The sequence below is a fragment of the Argentina silus genome, assembly GCF_951799395.1.
Source record: "Argentina silus genome assembly, chromosome: 9".
Taxonomy (NCBI): Eukaryota; Metazoa; Chordata; class Actinopteri; order Argentiniformes; family Argentinidae; genus Argentina; species Argentina silus.
Window position 1 is genome coordinate 13,126,187 of NC_139663.1, and position 20,883 is coordinate 13,147,069.

A 20,883-nucleotide genomic window follows, 5' to 3' on the forward strand; every position below is an offset into this window, starting at 1 on the left:
AAATCAGGGTACATTACAATGAGCCCGTCCTCTGATTTCTGCCTCCACCAGCCTCCCCTGGCTCTCTATGCTATAGCCTCTACAGTATCTATCAACTGTCATGTGCAGCCATATACAGTGCATTTGGAAAATATTCAGGGCCCTTCACTTTTTCCACATTTTGTTGCGTTATAGAAATCTTTTTATTCAATTTGAGTGACTTGTCGAAGACATTTTTGCATTTGAGCTAATTGTCATAGCAAAGGGTCTGAATACTTATGGCCATGAGGTATTTCTGTATATCAATTTTAACACATTTGCAGAAATTTAGAAAAACTTGTTTTCGATCTGTCATTATGGGGTATCATGTGTAGATTGATGAGGAAAAAAAATTAATTGAATCCATTTTAGAATAAGGCCATAACATAACATTTGGAAAAAGTGAAGGGGTCTGAATACTTTCTGAATGCACTGTACTGTAGGGCAGCTTATTACTCTCTCCATTGATCTCGTACATCATCTCATTGACGTGAAGATGTTGGGTCGTTATGGAGGTTAATAGGAATTGATCCGGGAAGTCTGGTTCCCAGGGTCTCTGGAAGCGGAAATTAACTTCCCCAGCCAGGAGGTGAACTCACTGGTGTACAGAATGAATCAGATGTATATAATTCAAGAAACCAAAAATGTTTCTCTGAATAAATGGCATGAGACAGTGGTCTAAATGTCTTGGATATCATTCACTGTTTATGTTAATCTTCTTATCTTGTACAGTACTATCCGCTTCTCGGTATTCTACGTGCAGTGATGTCCAGAGAGGGAACCGTGCATTAGGATGACCAGGGAATCGGGAATATGGATGAATGAATGATCTTGCGCCACCTGCTGGCTAAAATACATGAACCAGGAGCTACAAAGGAACTCCTTTCTATGAAATGATGAATTGTGAACAGAGAAAAGAAAGATGCATATTGGAAAATAAACAATGGATTATATGTTGCCAAACATTTAAAAAGTTTAATGTAAAGCAAAATGATTTCTCCCCCAAGAACCAATTTGTTTGGAAACAACTACTGATAATACACTCTGGTGTAAGATAAGACACAAGACAACAAAGACACAATCCACAAGTGGCTGAGTTTCAAATCACATTTAATGTTTGTTCAGGAGCTGATTCACACGAACCTCAAATCCTATGTGTACAGAACAACTTTTTCATCTTTTCTTCACCATCATATCACTGTCTTTGCTTTACACACACACACACACACACACACACACTCACACTCACTCACTCACTCACCAACCACTGCAGCCAGTCAAACCAGCTGAGCGGTGTACACTACACACACACAATCTTAAAGGGGACTGTTACCACCAGCGGCTACTCACATCTCATACAGTAACACAGTCACAAACCTACCAGCGGCTAACCCTATCACGATGTGAACACTGGTCCAGAAACAATCTGGACGTGCAAAAGTGGTCCCCTTTAAGACCCAGTATTTTTAGAGTCCTTTTAGATCTTAGGACATGACAATCACAAAATGTTTCTTCTCACTTCACTCACTCACTCACTCAGTCAGTCAGTCACTCCCAACTTCGCCAACCCATTCTCACGAGCACCAATGTTTCAGCTTAGGGAGACTACTAGCTAGCTAGCTAACGGATAAAATAAAAAATACTCATCATCTAGATTTCACCACCTTCCTGGACTGCAAATACGGAAATGCACAGAGCAATAAAAAATACATAGCATAGAAGGTTGAACTGATATCACGATAAAGGAATTAAGATCACATTTTTTTTGTAACTAGCTTGTTAATAGAACTGTCAATCCCTCTAATAGTATCAACAGTTTCATAAGTACATATAGTTATAGTATATATCTATATTCAATAGGGGGGGGGGGGGTATTGGTAGGTTCAACCTGTCTGTTTTCAACATAATATCAACGCTAGAACAAACTTTTTAACGTTTTCATATGGACCCTTTCAGTCATTGTTTCACTTTGCTGGTGATATGTTGTCTGAACACTTATCAGAAGCAACGTGAAGACACACACTGGGGTCACACACATACACCCCCCCCCCTTCAGAACAGGCCATAGCAACTCAAACTGTTCCTAGGTCAGCCAGAGAGGTCATAGAAGGTGTGTGTGTCTGGATGTGGGTCACCAACAGCAAGTACTGCATCTCTACAGAGTTCTGACTGATAGCAGCTAGCTGCGAGTGATCCTTGTATACTGGGCATACATAGTCAGAGGGAGCCGGTAGCCAAGGCCGCTTATTACCTGGTCACAGAGGATACACAGCTTTGCACTGGTACTGCAAAGTATGTCAGCACTTCAACAGTCAATTGTGTGGCTCGCATACTGGGAGACACTGGATGTAGGTGTGGATCTGCACCGATACGTTATGTCCTTCGTCCAATAGCATACAGAACTGACACCCTCAGGATCGGGTCCTGTGTAAACAACCATTCAGAGCGGGAGAGACTAAAAGGGACCTTCCAGACCAGCATCCCATCGACAGCGTGACTAGGTCCAAACCCAAAACTAGCCCTAACTTTGACCCTAACCTTAACCATGACCAAAGTTTCACCGTTCGGAAATTCAACATCGGTTTGCTGGTCTGTCGTGTCCCCGTAGTTTGTCCCTTACAGAGGCAAGACGAGGAGGAACAGGGAGTAAACAGAGTCTTTGGCACATCCTTAAGAGAATGGCGGATGCAATCAAGTCCTGACCAGACTAATTACAGACCAGATCCCACTATTAGCTAGATGATAGCTATGGAAGGGTCTTGTGTGTTAGTATTTACTTTGTCTCGCACTTAGAATCCCTACCAGACGGATGTATGTATGCAAATAAACTTAACAAACATACACACACATGCGCACGCACACACACACTCACACTCGCACACTCACACCCTGTGCACTTCAAAAAAAGTGCATTGACCTACATTTCACACATTCCGACGTTTTAGTTTAACTTGCAAATGACCTAGTTCATCACATTCAAATGTATAATAAATACAAAACAAAGTTTTGGGTTTCATTGACAAGGCAGGAACAAAAATGGCAACACTGTAAATACAGGCTATCAAAACTTGAAATGGTAACGCTCAACAGCTCTGTGGCCCGTCATCTGCAAACACAATGCCAGTTTCAGCAACAGCTGTGAGCAGCAGCCAGCGTCGTGCTGATGTGGGTGTAGAGCTGAAGACAGCAAAGTATGCAATGATATAATGATTGTTTCAATGGCACGGTTGTCTGTAGGAAAGTGTGTGTGTGGTTCATGTTGTGTAAGAGTACTGTATGTGCCTGAGCTACATTCAGACAACATTAACTAGGGGGGACAGTTATTCATGTGTGACTGCGCCTGTCAGTCGAACACTAAAGGTGACTAGGGAGGGACTTCCCTTTAAGGGTGTGCTTTCTCTCCAGGTTCCTTCCTCTTCCTGTTCTCTCAACCAATGGGGGTTAACGTTGACATTTCTGCCCTAATCACTTGGGGCATTACGATTAAGTGCTTTGTGACGTTGTCTACGTAAAAGTGCCTTATGAAAATCAAAGTGTTAACGCACGTTTTCGGTCTAAAACATAGCCTAAAAGCACGAGTACATATACACTCACCGAGCACTTTATAACTATACTAATACTAGGTAGGGCCTCCCTTTGCTCTCAAAACAGCCTCAATTCCTTGTGGCATTGACTCCACAAGATGTTGGAAACATTCCTTTGAGATTCTGGTCCATGATGACATGATTGCATCACACAATTCCTGCAGATGTTTCCGGTGTACTTTCAAGCTGTGAATCTCCCGTTCTACCACTACCAAAGGTGTTCTATTGGATTCAGATCCGGTGACTGGGAAGGCCACTGAAGAACACTGAACTCATTGTCATGTTCATGAAACCATTTTGAGACGACTTTTGCTTTGTGACATGGTGCATTATCATGCTGGAAGTAGCCATTAGAAGATGGGTAAATTGTGGCCATGAAGGGATGCACATGGTCAGCAACAATACTCAAATAGGCTGTGGCATTCAAGTGATGATTAACGGGCCCAAAAGTGTGCCAAAAAAACATTCCCCACACCATTCCACCACCTCCACCATGAGAAGGTGTACAGGTGTTCTTAATAAAGTGCTCGGTGAGTGTAAATACATAATTTAAAACTCCGGACCTTTGGGTGAAGGGTTAAAACTGGAGCAGCCAATCGGCTCCTCTTAAGTGCTTCCAATAGAAATGGGTGGAGCCTCCCTGGTCTTAGTAAAGCACCATGTGGGGGGACTGCTGTCCAAGGTGAGGGGAGGTCAAAGTTCAATAGGGTTTAGATTAAACCCTGACAACTAAATGGCAGGGAATGCAACTGTCAACATTAAAATCTGGACATTCAGTTGAAACAAGGCAGAACATAAAAAACGGTGAACCCTGAAGCTCAGGACAGTCGCCATGGCACACCGCTGGTCACGAGATAGGCCGGGAGGGGGGAGCTCCCGTTCCCGCGACAACGCAGCCGCCTTGGGGCTTTATAACAGTCTGCAGAACTGCATGTGCGGGGGGGGGGGGGGGCTCTCCTGTAGAACACTTCAACCCGGGTTCCCCAGTCTCAAGGCCAAAGGAACATGTGGGTGGAAGAAAGGCATGGTTATGGTAAGGACTTGGCAAAACTAAAAAAGGGCTAAAAAAGAGGATGGTGTATGGATATGGTGGTTGAGGTTTATACTGTCAGGGTGAGGGTGGGGGTGGCGGTCGGGGGGGTGGTGGGCTTTGTTGAGGCCGTTGCTGTCAGAGTGGCAGAGCCAGTTGGAGCGGACTGGGCTGTAGGGGGGGTAGGAGAGGGGCTGTGAGGAGGGAGGACCGTGGGGGCTGTGGTGGGGGTCAGCGGGGCAGTGGGGGTTGAGGTGGGGCCCGGTGTGGTAGTAGTGGTGGTAGTGGAGGTAGTGGCTGGGCCAGAACCAGGGGTGGAGGCTGGGGCTGGGGGGTCAGCAGCCTGGGTCGGGGGGGTCAGGGGGGCCGTGGAGGCGGGAGCAGGCTTGTTGTAGTTGAGGTTGAGGATGTGCTGCTGGAGGTGACGAATCCAGTCCTCCTGGACCGACAGAGGACCGTGGAACTCCACCTCACAGAACCTGGGGAAGGCAGGGAGACAGATACAGGCAGGCAGACAAACAAACAAACAAACAAACAAGAGAGACAAGGCAGACAGAGAGACGCGCAGAAAGACATACAGACAGACAGGCAGAGAGGCAGAGACAGACACATTCAGAGACAGGCAGACACATTGAGAGAACAATATTAACCCACCGAGCCTCTTGGTTTTAGAATGAAAACATTCACTGCAACAGAAGGGCATTATCAGAAAAGCTTTTTTAACTGCAGTGTCATCAGCCCTAAAGCATTTATTTACACAATGGGCAAATCCCAAATTACTTCCTATTCTTAACCCAGTGCATTAAGACCAAACGTAGTGCACTTTTATATGGTGTATAAGGGAGTCATTTGGTACACAGATGATTAGCTCACTTATACACAGGTCAGAGGGGAGTCTCACCGGCACTTGAGAGAGTAGATCTTGCCCACCAGCTTGACCAGTGGGGTGGAGGGGGGTTTGGGTACCAGGGCGGGGATGGTGCCGGTGCGAGGGGGTTTAGGGGGGCCACTCTCCCTCTCCCCTCCCTCAGAGTGAGACGGGTGTTTAAGCGGTCTCCGCTCAAAGCCTTGACATGAGGAAAAGACAGAACAGACTGAGAATGACATGTACGGGTTTGTGTGTGGTAAATAATTGTGTGTGTGTGTGTGTGTGTGTGTGAGAGAGTGAATGTGGTGAATAATGGTGTGTGTGTGAGTGTGTGTATGAATATGTGTGAGAGTAAATGCGCATGTGTGTAAAGGTATGTGATGTACGTCTATGGCTGTGTGAGACGTACTCACCTCGGGGCAGGCGGACGTTGAGCTCACTACGAGCCACCTGTGCGTGTGGGAGTGTGTTGGCGTGGCGGGCCGGGCTGGGACTGCTGTGGCTGAGCCGGGAGTAAGACACGGTGCTGGCCTCCCCCTCCGCTGCCCGCACCGACCCCAGAGAGAGCTCCCCTCTGCGCCCCTGAGAGAGCTGCCGGCCCTGGCTCAGCCCCAGAGACGACCACTGGGAGGAGGAGGCCTTCTGGGCTGGTACTGGGAGGACGTGGTCGGGGTCAGACGACGGGGAGAGAGGAGAGCTGCTCTTCTGGAACACACAAGAGGAGGAGAGGGATGAACGCTCATCTCTCTATCAAGACGGGTCTCACTGTACTCTGTGGGACGGTTTCGTAGACCTTGATTAAGCTTAGCCCTAGACTCAATATAGTTTTCAACTAAGAACCCCCATTGAAAGTGTGATTTAGTGTAGGACTCCAGTAGGCCTCGTTCTCCCCAGGAGAGCTCTGTATATATGTTGAGATGACCTACGGCTGAATTAACAGAGGAACACGATAAGGATCGGAGTTTATGAACCGCCTGTTTCTGCTTTTCACAACAACGTCATTGCCGAACGGTGATCAAGGATAGTTACTCTGTCATTACTAAATATTAGTTTAATCCGCTCCAAAACATTTACATGGTGGTGCAGCCAAGTCGATAAGCTTATATTCTCTGGGGGAGAACCCAGAGTAGGCCTACTCTGTGTCCGGGAGACCACCCATAACTGTCAGAACACTAGGACATTCTAAAGGTCATCTAGTGTGTTAACTAACAGCACAGAGAGAGACAGAGACACCAATGCACTAGAAGCTAATTCAGGAGGGATTTTAAAATGTACACTGTCACAAACACCGTGTCAGAATGTATCTGAAGACAAACCAGCTTTGCCACCAGGCTGTCTGGTTACTATAGCAACTGTTGAGTCAATACACTATCCTTTTAGTGTTCCCTGAGAGTGACTTGTGTTTGTTAGGATCTAAGATCTGGGTCTCAACGGTAGAAGACAGCACATCAGGCTTTTGTGTCACAAAATGGCTGTTGAAGTGGCGACTGTGGAGCATTCTATTAGATTCAAATTCTATTAAAAATCGTTTTCTATTCACAGTTATTCTGGATCATAGCATGATCTAAAGCATTTTACTCATGGAATTCATTGTACTGTTGATAATTCAGTATATCGATGTTTGAATTGCAATCTCTCCTGTTAAAATATATAAAATAAACAAAAGTACTTAGGTCCTCCGATGAGGGAGGATGCTGGCTGGGCAAAAAAATATAATTAAAAGAAATATGATAAAAAAATAAAAAACAAAAAACATGACTGAACGCTTCAATCCTTGTTGGCTCTCACCTTCTTGGTGGTGGCAGTGCTGCGGCTGCCGCTGCCCTGCATGTAGCTCCTGTGCATCTCCACCACCTTGTGGGGTCGGCTGCGCATCCATGCGCTCAGCGTCTCGATGGGCGAGCCGTTCACACACCACTCCGTCACGCCGAACTGACGCAGGTGGGCGCGCGCGTGGCTGGCCAGTGCCTTGCGGTTCTCAAAGTAGAACCCACACAGCTCACAACTGGCATCTGGGGGGGAGGAGGGGGGGTTAAAGAGAGAGAGAAGAGGAGTGGATGGGTGGGGGTAGAAAAATATGGGGAGTTCGTATCAAATGTCATCCTCTGTATGAACTCCGCCATAAAACACGACAGGTCAAATGAAGGAAGAATGCTGTTGCTCTGAGTCAGTTGAGTGAAGCCATGTCTTACCCAGGTGTCCTGCTCCATGCTTGTCAGGAGAAGACTTTCCTTTGAAGGAGAAGTCATGAGGCGGGGGTGAGAAGGTCTTGGGCTGGGGTTGGGTTTGCGCTTGGGCTTGTGACCTCTCCGATGGATGGGCCTCCTCCGACAGGGGTCTCTTGCCCAGCGGGGACACCCCAAAAAACTTCCCCGCAGGAGGGGTGGTGGAGAGCCCGACCGCCCCCAGGCCGAGCTTGTGGAGCCGGGAGCCCGAGTGCAACAGGTTGAGGGGGGACTTGCGGGAGAACTTGGGGGACTGGTAGCCCCCTAGAGGCCCGATGCCTTCCCAGGTGGGGCTGGCCCCCTGACTGGACTCCTTCTTCACCCCCGGGGCGGGGGACGATGCCTCCCTCTTGTGCATGATCTCTCGGAGGGTGTCGATGGGGGAGCCGTTGACGGACCACTCTGTGATGCCCATCTGACGCAGGTGGGAGCGGGCATGGCTGGAGAGGCCTTTACGGTTCTCAAAGTACTCCCCGCAGAACTCACAGCGGATGTCCCGCGTTGGCTCCACCTCATGGGTTGTGGCTGGGGGGGAGGATAAATGGGAAGGATGAGAGAGAGAGGGAGGGGGAGAATTAGAGAACGGGAGAATGAGGGGGAGAGGGAGAGAGAGAGAGGGGAAAGGGGGGAGAGAGAGTGAGAGAGATAATCAGGGGGGAAGCCAGCAAGGTAAACACTAGGGTAAAAGCCTGAGTAAGCAAGACTGTTCCTCTGATATCAACCTCATAGTACAAAATGTAGATTCTCGTGTTAGCTGATCAATCTCACCCAAGTTCAGGGGGAGCACATTGTCAGCGCTGTTCCAACTGCAATTCAGAGGCTCCGAGGGGTATCCCCCTGCCCCCACTCCTCCTGGCATGGTCACTTCCAGCTGCACCGGCTCAGGCTTCAGTTTCACTATCAGGCCAGCGGAGGCCGTCGACGCTGAGGTCATCTTCCGCACCGCCGCCCCCTGGTGGCTGGAGGGGAGGGGGAAGGAGAAGGGCAGGCGACCCAGGAGGCTGGGGGAGGAGGACGACAAGGGAGAGCGAGGGGGTCCGGGGGACGGAGGGGGGGATTTGAGGGGTCTGAGGGGCAGGGCGCAGGGGAGGCCTCGCCGCGTGATCAGCTCTCGGAGGGTGTCGATGGGGGAGCCGTTGACGGACCACTCCGTGATGCCCATCTGACGCAGGTGGGAGCGGGCATGGCTGGAGAGGCCTTTACGGTTCTCAAAGAACTCCCCGCAGAACTCACAGCCTATCTCCTTTACCGGCTCACCTGCAAGAGAGAGGCAGATTAGTACGACAACACATTAAGAAGAAACAGTCATTAAGCAGTTGAAGCAGTCATCCAGTACATTCACAGAATATACAGTCGTACAGCACATTATGAAGTTAGATACACCACAAGATAGACCACAAGGTCATGTGACAGATCACTCACTATGAGGGATGGGCGTGAGCTCCCCGCCACTCAAACGGAAGACTTGGAGGGGGGACGACTTGGGACGCTTGGGGGGCGGGCCATGCAGAGAGGAGGAGGTAGCTTTGGACCCCCCAGACCTGCCCCCCAGGGTGGTGACCTTGTAGAGGAGGGGGGAGGAGGAGGTGAGGAAGGGCCGTTTGGGGGAGGACAGTGTGGCTGTGAGGCCGCGGAGCTCCTGTGGGCCCTCGGGGTGCAGGGCGCTGGCCCGGTGCTTGAAGTCATCTGTGTGGATCAGCTGGTTCAGCAGATCTATGGGGGAGCCCTTGGACTCGGAGTACTCCACCCCGAAGTGTCGCAGGTGGGCCCGGGCGTGGCTGGACAGGCCCTTCCGCGTCTCGAACCAGGCACCGCACAGCTGGCACACTATGTCCTTGTTGGGGTCGACCTCCAACGCTACAGGGGTTGGGGAGGGGAGAGGAGGAAAAGTTAAGACAGTTTTTTACACCATGTGCAATTATGGGCATGGGGATGAACAGAGCAAAACAATTAAATCTACATACTGGATACTGAAGTTTTTAAAATTATGATAAAAACACAATGTGGCTAAACTATAAAACCAACACACAAAAAAGACGTAGCTCTATTGGTATAAAAAAGCCATCCATTTCAGACACCTCTCAGAATGAGAAGGGGGAGAGAGGGGGAGAGAGGGTGAGAGTGGGTGAGAGAGGTAGAAAGAGAGTGGGTGAGAGAGGGTGCTACTGAAACACTTACTAAGGTTGAGTGGGGCGTCCGTGTCCTGTGGGGCCCAGAAGGGTTTGGTGGTTGTGGGGGTTGAGGCAGAGAGGTTGGAGGTGGTAGTGGTGGTCTTTATCCCACTAGGCTTGTGGTCCAGGGAGCGCAGGGGGGAGGACACAGGCAGCAGAGAGGAGATGGGGGCCTTCCTCACCACCGGGGAGGGGGACCTGAGGAGGGCCGAGGGAGGAGGGGAGGCCACGGGAGAAGGGGTGGATGAGGGGGGCACTTTCACTGCTTTGGCCAAGATGGAGAGAGGTACAGGCTTCTCTTCCTTGTCCATGTCTTCATATCGGTCCTCTTTCCGGGGGGTGGACACCGCGTGGGGGTGGGGGGGCTGCTGCTTCTTGGTTGAGGCGGGGCGAGGGAGGGGTGGGGAGAAGAGGCTGTCCAGGCTGCGCTCCTTGGTGATCTGGTAGAGGAGGTCGATGGGCGCCCCGCTGCTCTCCGACATCCCGATGCCCAGCTGGCGCAGGTGGGAACGGGCGTGGCTGGAGAGGCCCCGCCTCGTCTCGAAGGGGGCACAGCACACCTCACACTTCAACAGGTTGGGGACTACAACACAGAGGACAGGGGTGTGAGAGGAGGGGTGACAGCGGGGCAACAACCAGCAACACTGGCTCGCTTTCGGTTTTTGGTTCTTTTTATGATTAAAATCACAAGAAATATAAGTTCAACCCATTTTGGAGCACATCCCGTTTTCTTTCATGAAGTTATTGCTCTAAATTGAGGACCAGCACCCTTGTAAGCAACATTAAGAAAAGTCTAAGAGATTTTTTTTTCTGACAAAGCACACAGACCTCATTCTATATTGACCAGCAACACAACCAATTAAAACAGGACACTCATGGTAGTGACATTTAAGTGGTAAAAGTTGAAATTCATAGTAAATATTAACCATAGTTCCATACTAACCTGTTAATTGCGACACAATCCAAAAACATCTCGAACTGAACAATTACAGCATTTAAAATGACAAGAGCCAGCTCCGGTGATCTCAGCAGCCAAACATCTGTCTACAACCTAACAACACCTTGACACATCTGTCTGTCCACAACAACCTGACAACTAACCATGAAACATCAGTCTGTCTACAGCAACAAAAAGCATCAGAAATCCCAGAGGACTACGACATCTCATTGCTCTGACTCACCCTTGGTGTCTGCTTCATCTCTGGGAGCGGGGCTTTCTGGATCCAGGGTGAACACCCCCTTCCTCCCTGTCCCCGAGCTGGAGGTCAGGCTGTCTAGAGCTGGCATCTGCTCTTCTTCCTCCTCCTCCTCCTCCTCCTCCACACCTGAAATGTTATTTCCACACAACCCAAACAAGTGGTGAGGCTTCCTAAAAAAAGGCTGAATTCATAATTTTATAATTTTAATGCATGACAATTCTTGAAGAGTAAATTCCATTAATCCAATAGTTAAATACTCCTCTGGTTGGTAGCCTAATATTTAGTGTTGCTGACAAAAACATCAGCAAAATAATAAATATTGTTTATATTTTCAATGTGTTCTGTATTTATAACAAACAACAACAATGAAATTGCTAGGTAGCGATTTTTTAGCACCTTTTGATAGTGGCTTAGGCAAAGGCATAACTGCATTTTGGAGCGCTCATCATTTGTCAGCGCGAGAAAAAGCGCACATTGTCTCAGAATTTGAAATTAATCACTTCAACAGTAAAGAAACACTATTAGAAAAGCTGCATCACGTTTTGAAATAGGCTGAGCACTTTAAATGCAATGGTACATTTCAGGGACAAAAGTGCCATTTTATGCGACAAAACGGTAAATCAAAGGAGACGTGCAGACAGACAATGCTTTTTGTCTGGTGGGCGGCTCTGCGCTTGTCAGTTGATCTCGTTTGCGCGCAGGGCGAGGGTGACACCTTTAATTTTGTAACACTGAGCGTGAACATGAAAACACAAGATCACTAAAATGCAACACAATAATGTAAACGATGAAAAGAAACAAAGTTGCAAAATCTGGACTTGAGTTCACACACCGAAACAGTTACAGTAAATTACAGAAACCCGACACTTCCATGTAAAAGTGTCACTTCGATTTCTCTCAGATCTGTAAGTAAGTTCTGATTTAATTAAAGATTTACAAGTCCGCTCTCCCAAACATAACATCCACGAAGCTATTCATTCATAAGAAAGAACCGCGCGTCCACAATCAGAAATCAAAGGAAAGTAAAATGGCGAGGATTGGGGAACAGTAGGTAATTTTAGAAATCCTGCAGTATTGAAAATAGTGAACGTCATCCCAGACGCGCAAAATAAATCACACATTTGACAGTGTGCATCAATGTTACAAAACCACATTCCTACGCGCGAGCAAAATTATACACCTGGCGAAAACAATAACAAGCATTAATCGATCATATCAATTGACTTTCAAATATCGTACCTTCAATGCGCGACTGTGATTTAAGTGGTCTCATATGATGTGAGTTTTTGATGGCTGTTGTGTCTGGCGACAATTTGACAGACAGCGAAAGATGCGGGGTATACGGTACGGGCGCGATGTGCAACAACGAAACGGGTTAATTTGTAAAGGGCACGGGTGCACTGCACGGGAATTACGGTGCATAGTACTCACCGGTCAGTAGCCGCAGTGCATCGGACTCCCGGTAGCTAAAGCCAGACAGTTTTTCCGCTATTGTTTGGGTCTGCGGGGAGGTGGAAGCAGCCATTTTGCCCCCTTACACATGCACCGCTAAGCTTAGGCGTGACCAATCGAGCAGAGGCTGAGGCTGGGATAAACGCACTGAGAGCCACATCAACTATGGGCATCAGGGGCTTCGCTCTCATATGCTTGATTCAGAGGTCCAAACACTGCAGTTTCACAGACAATCAATCTGCTGCATGCACACATCACCACCCAAGTACAAGTCTATTTCAGAATCCATGATGTGCCCTGCTGGGTTGCAGGTTACATCAAAGTGGCACATTAAAAGAGTACTTCAATCCCATCATCATCATCATCATTGACTGGAAGGTAAATCTGAATATACCCAGTGGCCACTCATTATTCCTTTTAAGTATGGCACTGCTGCTGTCTTTCTAGTTCTACCTAACTGCACCATCCTCCGAGAGAGACATTTCCCCACAAAAGTTTTTTACCCAACACATACTCAGCATTAAGGAGATGGATTGGGGGTATAGCCTTGTGGCTAGACGAGCGTCCTGTCCAGAGGGTTTACTTGTACATCAAGCTGCCTCAGGCTATGGGAGATAGCTTCCGCCCTATGGGCCATTCTGGCTTTGGCGTTCTAGTTTGCACAAGGCTTGCTCACACACACACACACACACACACACCAAACAATCCTGCCTACTAACTCTCTCTCTCACAGGCCACAGAGTGTGACATCGATAATGTCAACTCAAAGAAAGCAATTAAGATATAGATCCACAAGTACCCACCTTCAGGCTCACTACCAGCACTCTGTTCTTCCTTCCAGGGCTGGGGAGGCGATGGGGGCAGCAGGCTGGAGACTGTAGCACTTGCTGCTGCTTCACTCCTCCTCTCCTTCCCTGGTTCTTCCTCCTCCTCCTCCTCCTCCTCTTCTTCCACATCCTCCTGTTCGTCCTCTTCATCAGGCTGGGACGCGGGGCTGCGTGGAGGGGCCGTGGGGATGACCAAGTCTGGGCGGCTAGAGAATAGCTCACGGAGGATGTGGATGGGCGACACCGTCACCTCCCAGTTAGTGATGCCAAAGTCTCGGAGGTGGGCGCGGGCGTGGCTGGACAGGCCGGCACGGGTGTCGAAGCCTGCACTGCAGAACTCGCAGCGCATCACACTGAACGTGTCCGGGTCAAAGTTGGCAACTGGGGGGAGAAATTAGACACAGGTTCGGGGGTTTGGAAAATCCACACAAAAATGTTACTTCTGTAAAAGTAAGTGAGACCTGACAATCAACTCTGCTTAAACGTAGTCATTTCTGTTACTGTTACATAGTCAATTATCATTACCACCACATGTATCAGACACTATACCATAACAATTACCAATGGCACAAATAACACTTAGTGTACACGTTTTTGTTGTTGTTGCTAATTATAGTTTTATAACTGCTCTTAGTAATTGTAATTATTATTATTACTATGACTATATTAGTAATATTACACAGTTGTCTTTGACTGTGTGTTACTAACCTTTTTTCTTCTTCTTTTGGTAGGAGAACTTCTTCTCGATGGCGTTGACCTCCTCTGGGGATATGAAGTGGCGTACATTGTAACTGACACCCACTCGGTTGAGGTGGCCCCTGACGTGATTGGCCAGCCCAATGCCGTTGTGGAATCGGTCTGGGCAATACGGACACTTCCTCTCCACACTCTTCGGTGCTCCCGTCTCTTCATCAATCTCATCATCATCATCCTCATCTAGTATACCCTCTGCTAGGAAACGGCGGACTCGCTCCTCTTCATCATCATCATCATCATCATCATCGTCGTCGTCGTTTTCAGCAGCAGCACTATTTTCTGTCTTCTCCTTGAAGGCAACCTTTCCCTCCTCCTCCTCCTCCTCCTCCTCCTCCTGCTCTTCTTCCTTCACGGTCTTATCTGGAGAACAGGAGGTGGTGGGATTCCGTTGTGTTAGAGAGGCGTCTTCTAAAACAGGAAGGAAAGGCATATCACATCAACTAAAGGTTAACAGCTACAGTTCTTAGAACAAAGTCATCTACTGCTAGTACCAGAGAAGAGGTATTCAATCCAAGTCCTGGAGTGACGATGTGCCACTGGATTTTGACCGTGCCACACAATATCTTATCTCAATCTGTTACACCAGATAAAATGACTCTAAATCGAATCATTAATTATATGCTGAAAAGAATTAGGTATCACCCGCTGGAACCCACCAGGAAAGGGACAGGATACCACTGGTGAGGTCTTTTTCACACACACACACACACACACACCACACACACACACACACCACATAATGAAATTAGAGTGAAATTAGCACATACTCACATCTATTCACCTAACAACGGAGGCTATTGTAATGACTAGGGGACAGCAGGGGGAGATAAGGCTGACTGTATTGGATCTACTGATTGCAGGGAGAGCCATGCATTATTGTGTGCCAGTTGGCTCTTCTACTCTACCACTCAGCCTGTAAATCACCAACACCTTGCCTTCCTGCAGACAGGGGAGTTTGGGGGTCAAAGTGGTAGGTTAGACAGGGGGGTTTGAGGGGTCAACGTGGTAGGTTAGACAGGGGGGTTTGAGGGGTCAACGTAGTAGGTTAGACAGGGGGGTTTGGGGGTCAACATGGTGGGTTAGACAGGGGGGTTTAGGGGTCAATCTCAGTGAGGACGAGGGGCAGCGTGTGTGTTAGATGGGCCTGCTGCCCCTGCGTTTCAGCTGCATGGCCGAGGCAGGCACCTCCATGGGGCCTGCAGGGGAAGCAATGGGCCAAATAATGGGCTTTACACACTACAGGGTGAGCTAGAACCATACTGTGCTGGCTAAGATATTCTCTTTTCACACTGTCTGTTACAGCAGTGTGGTGGATGCTTAACCAGGCCAGCGCAGTACAGCTCAGCTGGGTCGGCTCAGCAGTGTGATTCGGGTATAAGGTTCCCCTGGGCATTCACAGTAACTGTCAGACTGACGTGGTCTAGACAATGAATCAGTTTTCTTATTGGGCTTGTGAAGCTTCTACTTCTTGGTGACTATGCAAATGTGCAGATGCACCTAGCATGCACAGCTGGCGTTTCAAGACAAACACCAAAGGGTAGACACACACTGGAGACTCCACGGTGGAAAGAAACATAGAACAGTAATCTAAACATCTCCAATGTTCACTGAAACGCATACAGAATTTTTAGTGGTCTTTAGGGGTCAATAATATTCAGGTAGAATACTATTGCTTATAGAAATAAGTGTGTTTAAGTGTGATCATTTGTCAGTCAAAGTGTATCACTATATGTTGATAAAAGGTTTGTCTCCTCTGTGTTAGCATGATAAAAGAAGATATTATTTGTGAGAACAAGTCTATCCGAGTGACCTCTTCCTACTGTTGTGGAGATTATTTGAGAGTTCAGTTTCTGCTTTCTCACCTAGGAGCGATCTGGCCCTGGTGTGTGGTTTTGACCCAGCTGGCAAGTTAGTCTCTTCGTGGTTCAGCTCAGTAACCAGGTCAGTGTTCCGGCTCTGGCCCTGTAGGTTTTCAGTCTTGGATGACCTGGTGTCCAGCCTGGGACGAGGCCGTGTGGCTTCAGCCATCTCCTTCCCTCTCCTGTTTGTCCTCCTGTTCCCGATGCTCTTGAATGCCCTGCGCTGGGGAACTGTAGTGGGGTTTGGTGGTTGAGGCTCTGGGGTCCTGTCCACAGGAGAGGAAGGAGGCGTACTGACCTCCGCCTGACCTTGGCCCTCTGGATGAGTGGTCACAGGTGGAGAGCCAGGCATGCAGAGCTTGTCTGGATCTGGAAGAGGATGTGGTGAAAAGGAAGCATCAATGCTGGACCGTGGACAGCCCATGCCTTGCTCCTCAGACTCTTTCCTACAGATGGAGGCCTGTATGGGGTGAGCCAAGTTCCAGTGCTCCCTCAGCGCGGTCTGACTGGAGGCTTGGAATGAACAGCGATCACAGGGCAGAGAGGTGGCGGCCAGGCGGGCTGGGACTGGGGGGGAGCCAGGGGGCTGTGTCTGGAGCTCCACAGGAGTGACCTTTGCCCGGAAGCGTGGGGAAGCACGCTGCAGACCGGTGCCTTTTCTGTTGTGGGTCTTGGCGTGGTTGGCCAGCGCCTGGGAGGTGCTTGTGCTGAAGTCACACTTGAGGCAGAAATGGCGGCGACGGGTTGGGGCTTGAGCTCGAGCTGGAGCTCGGACTGGAGCTGGGGCAGGTGTAGTTGCTGGGACCGGGACTGGTGCTGGCGCTGGTTCTGGGTCTGGGGCCGGGACTGGTACTGGGCTGGCGGTTTTGGTTACATTGCTCTGCTGACCCTGCCCACACTCTCCCTGCCCACTGTCATTCAGTTTACCAATCTCTTCCATAATCTTCTGCCGAGAATCCTGGTGTCGTCTGCTGTGTTCCACCAACGCCAGCCTGTTTGGTAGGTTCCATCCACACTCCAGACATTTAAAACGGCCCCCCTTTCCCCCGCGCTCCCTCCTGGTCCCCCCAGCCCCACTCTGGCAGTGCTCCGCCATGTGCTCCTGCAGGTGGACCTGCTTCTTGAAGTAAATGCTACATTCTACACAGGTGAAAATCTCTGCCTCTCTCCCAAGCTCTGCCTCTGCTTCTTCTCCTTCTCCTCCTCTCTCCTCCACTACCACCACTTTCTCCAGCTCCTCTGCTGCTCCCTTCTTCTTGTCCACCTCCACCTCCTCCAAGTCCTCCTTGAAGTTGTAGACCACCTCACCCCCCTCTGCTGGGCCAGTGGTCTTTGATTTTGGTGGTCCGCCCCTCGCCCTCCTCCCTGTGCTAGGCACCGTACGTTGCCAGGTGCCCAGACCGGAGAAGGGCCTGAGGAGGGCCCTCTTCTTCCTCCGGCGCTGGATGAATGTGCAGTGGGCCCAGGGTGCCGGCGGGGGGCTCTCGGGGTCCGAGTCCCCGGGGAAGGTGTAGACATCTCGCTCAAGCTCTCTGTCCTTTCCCTTCTGATTTTCCCCCTCTCCTTCCTCCTCCTCCTCCGTTTGGTGCCCTTCCTTTGGTTTCTCTTTGGACAGAAGCAGCTCAGCTTTCTCCGTTACATTCCAGGTCCGGTCGTCTGCCACTGTGGATGGTGAAGAGAAAAAATAAAACATAAACAAAATTAGTCTTTAAAACAGCATTAGTGAATTAAAAAAAATAAAAAATAATTCACCCATATTTTTTGTGTAGAAATCCACCCTTGCATGCAGAAATCACTGACAGTTGCTTTAAAATGCATCAAGCTTACTGTACCTTCTGTTGGGCTGGACTGGGCCATATTTGGCTCCTCCCTGTGTGTGCTCGCCTGGTCTAGTTCCGGCCCCTCCACAGGGCTGGATGGGTCTTTACCAGAGAATAAGTGCTGCATTTTCTCAGGTGCTTGGTCATCCTCACTGTCTGGTCTGGAACAAAAGAGAGAGAGTTCTATGACTGGGTCAGAAAGGGCAACGCATTAAACTACAGTGCAGGCTGCAGGCTGGCAAATGAAAAAATTGAAAGGTCAACCGTGTGATTGGACTCCTGTCACTGGGCGGAAATGTTAATATCCATCTTTATCTCCCCTCCGCCATCCAGTCTCATACACCTCTGTGTGTTTGTGAGACCTCCTGTTGATAAGTATTTCCTCATGTTACACCCCTATCTGGTCTGTCAAGTGTCCCATCTGACCGTCTGTCGGTCGGTCTCTGTCAGTCTGTCTGAGTCAGACTATTTATCCGTCCAATCTGTTTGCATGATTGTCTGAATGTCAGATTGGTTGATCCCTCTGCTATCAATCTAATGTTCTGCCTAATTTATGTCTATTGAGGGCCAGTTTTAGACTGGACAGTAGGAGTGAGTTTCCCGGGCACAGATTAAGCCTAGTCTTAGGCTAAATAACATTTTCAATAGAAAATCTCAATTGAAAGTGCATTTTAATATGGGATTAGGCTTAATCTGTGTCTGGGAAACTGGCCCCTAGTGTCCAGTCTGCTGGACTGCGTCTTCTGCCCTTCCATCCCTCCATCTCACCTGAGTCCGGAGGAGGGGGATCCGGGGCTGTGGGCGGCCAGACCGTGAGGGTTAGAAAAGTGCTGTAGCTCCTCCTCTGACACACAACACCACCCACAAAACAGACAATAACAAGAACATCACTTCACACATCCACCAGCGTTGGGGTCAGTTTGATTTTTCAATTCAGGAAGTGATTTGAATTTACAATTTTAGATGTAAAAAGCTTATCGTTTTCAGTTGATTGAGAAATCATTGAAAATTAAGAATTTTATTGTAATTTCAATTGACTTCCTTTACCCCAACCCTGAGGTCTGCAACCCACAGGTAAATACACAGCCAAAGATATAGGCATACCCAGTTACAGAGAGAGAGAGAGAGAGAGAGAGAGAGAGAGAGACAGTTCTCAGAGAGAGAGACGACAGGTAGACTGAGTGGCATTTAAATGTTCTGGAGACGAAAACAAAAGCAAGATTGACTGAGCCTGGGGGTGTTAAAAATGAAAAACAAAAGTGACACTGTCAAAGCTACAGTACGATCTGCTTTATTTTCTGTTCACTTCTCCTTGTTCTCACAGGCCCTCTGTCAAATGCAGTAACAGCCCAGTGTGTATGTATATAGTAATACCGTCTATTGTCTCCTTCTCCGAGTCAGAGTCCCAGGCCAGGGAGGAGGGAAAGGCTGAGGGCCTGAAGCTCCTCTGTGCACTCCTCCCTGTAGGTTCCACCCTGGGTCGGGGGCTTCCGGTCCTCCCCAAGTCCTCATCTCCACCCCTGGCCCATGGGCTTCTGCTCTGGGGGAGCTCCTCTCTCATATTTGGAGAACATGAGACCTGTGGTTGATGACATCCAGAACAGTACAATGTCACACAGCAGGACACAGTATGCTGAGTTACTCAAATCTACCATGACAATAATGATCATGTATATAGATAGATATGACATTGTGTGTAGGTTAGGCTACGTAATATTGTTTGTGTTTTTTTCTTATCCCAATGATATCATGCTGTGCATCATTGTAGGCTATTTATTCTGTCATGTGATTGAATGTTATTTGTTAATATTGCTACACAAGGTCTCACTGAGGACTAACATGTAAATCAACTTTTCTTAACTAACTCTCTGGGTGTGTTTGAGCAAACAGTCTGTTATGGTGGGCTTGGATCAGGACGTCTTACCTGTAAGGTGCGATTGAGGAAGGTGGGGGTCGCGGTGTCCTGTGCAGAGAACGAGGGTGGGGGCCCATAGCTGGTCACTGGGGGGAGAGGATCCCTGGAGGAGAGAGAGTCCCCCTCTGGCTCCATGGTCCCCAGGGCACAGTATGGCGTCCCACTACTGACCAATCAGTCTACATTGTGCGGTGTGTCCTCTTCCACTGTTCTCAAACACACATGAAAAACACTTTCACTTTCAGTGTTCACATCTGACCCAAAAACACTGCAATACAGCAAAAAAAGAAAGTGGTGCACAATTGCATAGATAAGGGCATTAAGGACATTTTTAAGGGTGCTAGGTACAGTAGTTCCACTAACCTACATTATTTAGGTTAGCATTGCATGTTATTTAAGTAACTCTTACATTCTTACAGTGTCTACTGAGTGTCAAATCAATCTGTGATAAAAGCCAAGGTCTACATAACGCAGTGGCGTCACAGATCCAGACCAGCAATTTTGGGACTGTCTGACCCATTTTCACCATGTCTGGTCACACTGAAAATATAACGGATTTCCCAAATGGCCACGGAAAAAGTAGACTTTTATTCAGGGCCGCGGTGTCTCTTGCTGGCTAAAAATGCATGCATGCAAATGCAGGTAGCAGATCAAGGTGTAACACACTTGCAAGGGCATTGAGGAGAAACGTTCATTCTGTCAAATGTGACATGTAATCGTTGTTTAATAAATATGATCCAATTGCTTTAGCCTAAAAAAATGCCCATTTCGACGTATTGTGGAAGTACTCACGGAAAACGGCCTGGTTTGCGGACGGCTCGAGGAAAGGCTTGTTTACCGTGCGTTCTGCATGCTTTATATGCGACGAAGCAATGTTTATCGTCAGTCCGTACATGCATGGAGAGCCGCGAACACGTCGCTGTGTAACTGTAATCACGTCGGTGCTCAGTTTTCAACGCGAACCGTTTGCAAATACCACACAGGACTCCATGTTATTTGCCTTGCAGGCACGCCACGGCTACGTGAGTGACGACGTCGATGGGGAGGGGAAAAGAGTTTTGGACCGAACCCCCTTGTCATGGATTTCATTGGGAATTATGTGGAAGTGGGAGAATTGTGAGGCGCCTTATAATTTTGTTAAGTTTGTTCTCGTTGTGTG

At 48.6% G+C, this 20,883-nt stretch overlaps 1 protein-coding gene across 1 annotated transcript; it reads right to left on the reverse strand.

Moving 5' to 3' along the window:
• Positions 1–4,702: 4,702 nt before the first annotated feature.
• wizb (WIZ zinc finger b) lies at positions 4,703–20,588 on the reverse strand (the record flags this gene model as incomplete). Its single annotated transcript, XM_083676507.1, has 17 exons — positions 20,517–20,588; positions 19,734–19,930; positions 19,184–19,388; positions 18,578–18,653; positions 17,822–17,970; positions 15,993–17,651; positions 14,083–14,490; positions 13,372–13,755; positions 11,078–11,221; positions 9,904–10,479; positions 9,148–9,582; positions 8,494–8,982; positions 7,693–8,250; positions 7,289–7,512; positions 5,914–6,205; positions 5,534–5,699; positions 4,703–5,111 (listed from the first exon to the last, which is right to left on the reverse strand). Exons 2-17 carry the CDS (start codon positions 19,857–19,859, stop codon positions 4,703–4,705), a joined length of 6,300 nt encoding a protein of 2,099 aa, XP_083532633.1. The 5' UTR covers positions 19,860–19,930; positions 20,517–20,588.
• Between the last annotated feature and the right edge of the window lie 295 nt (positions 20,589–20,883).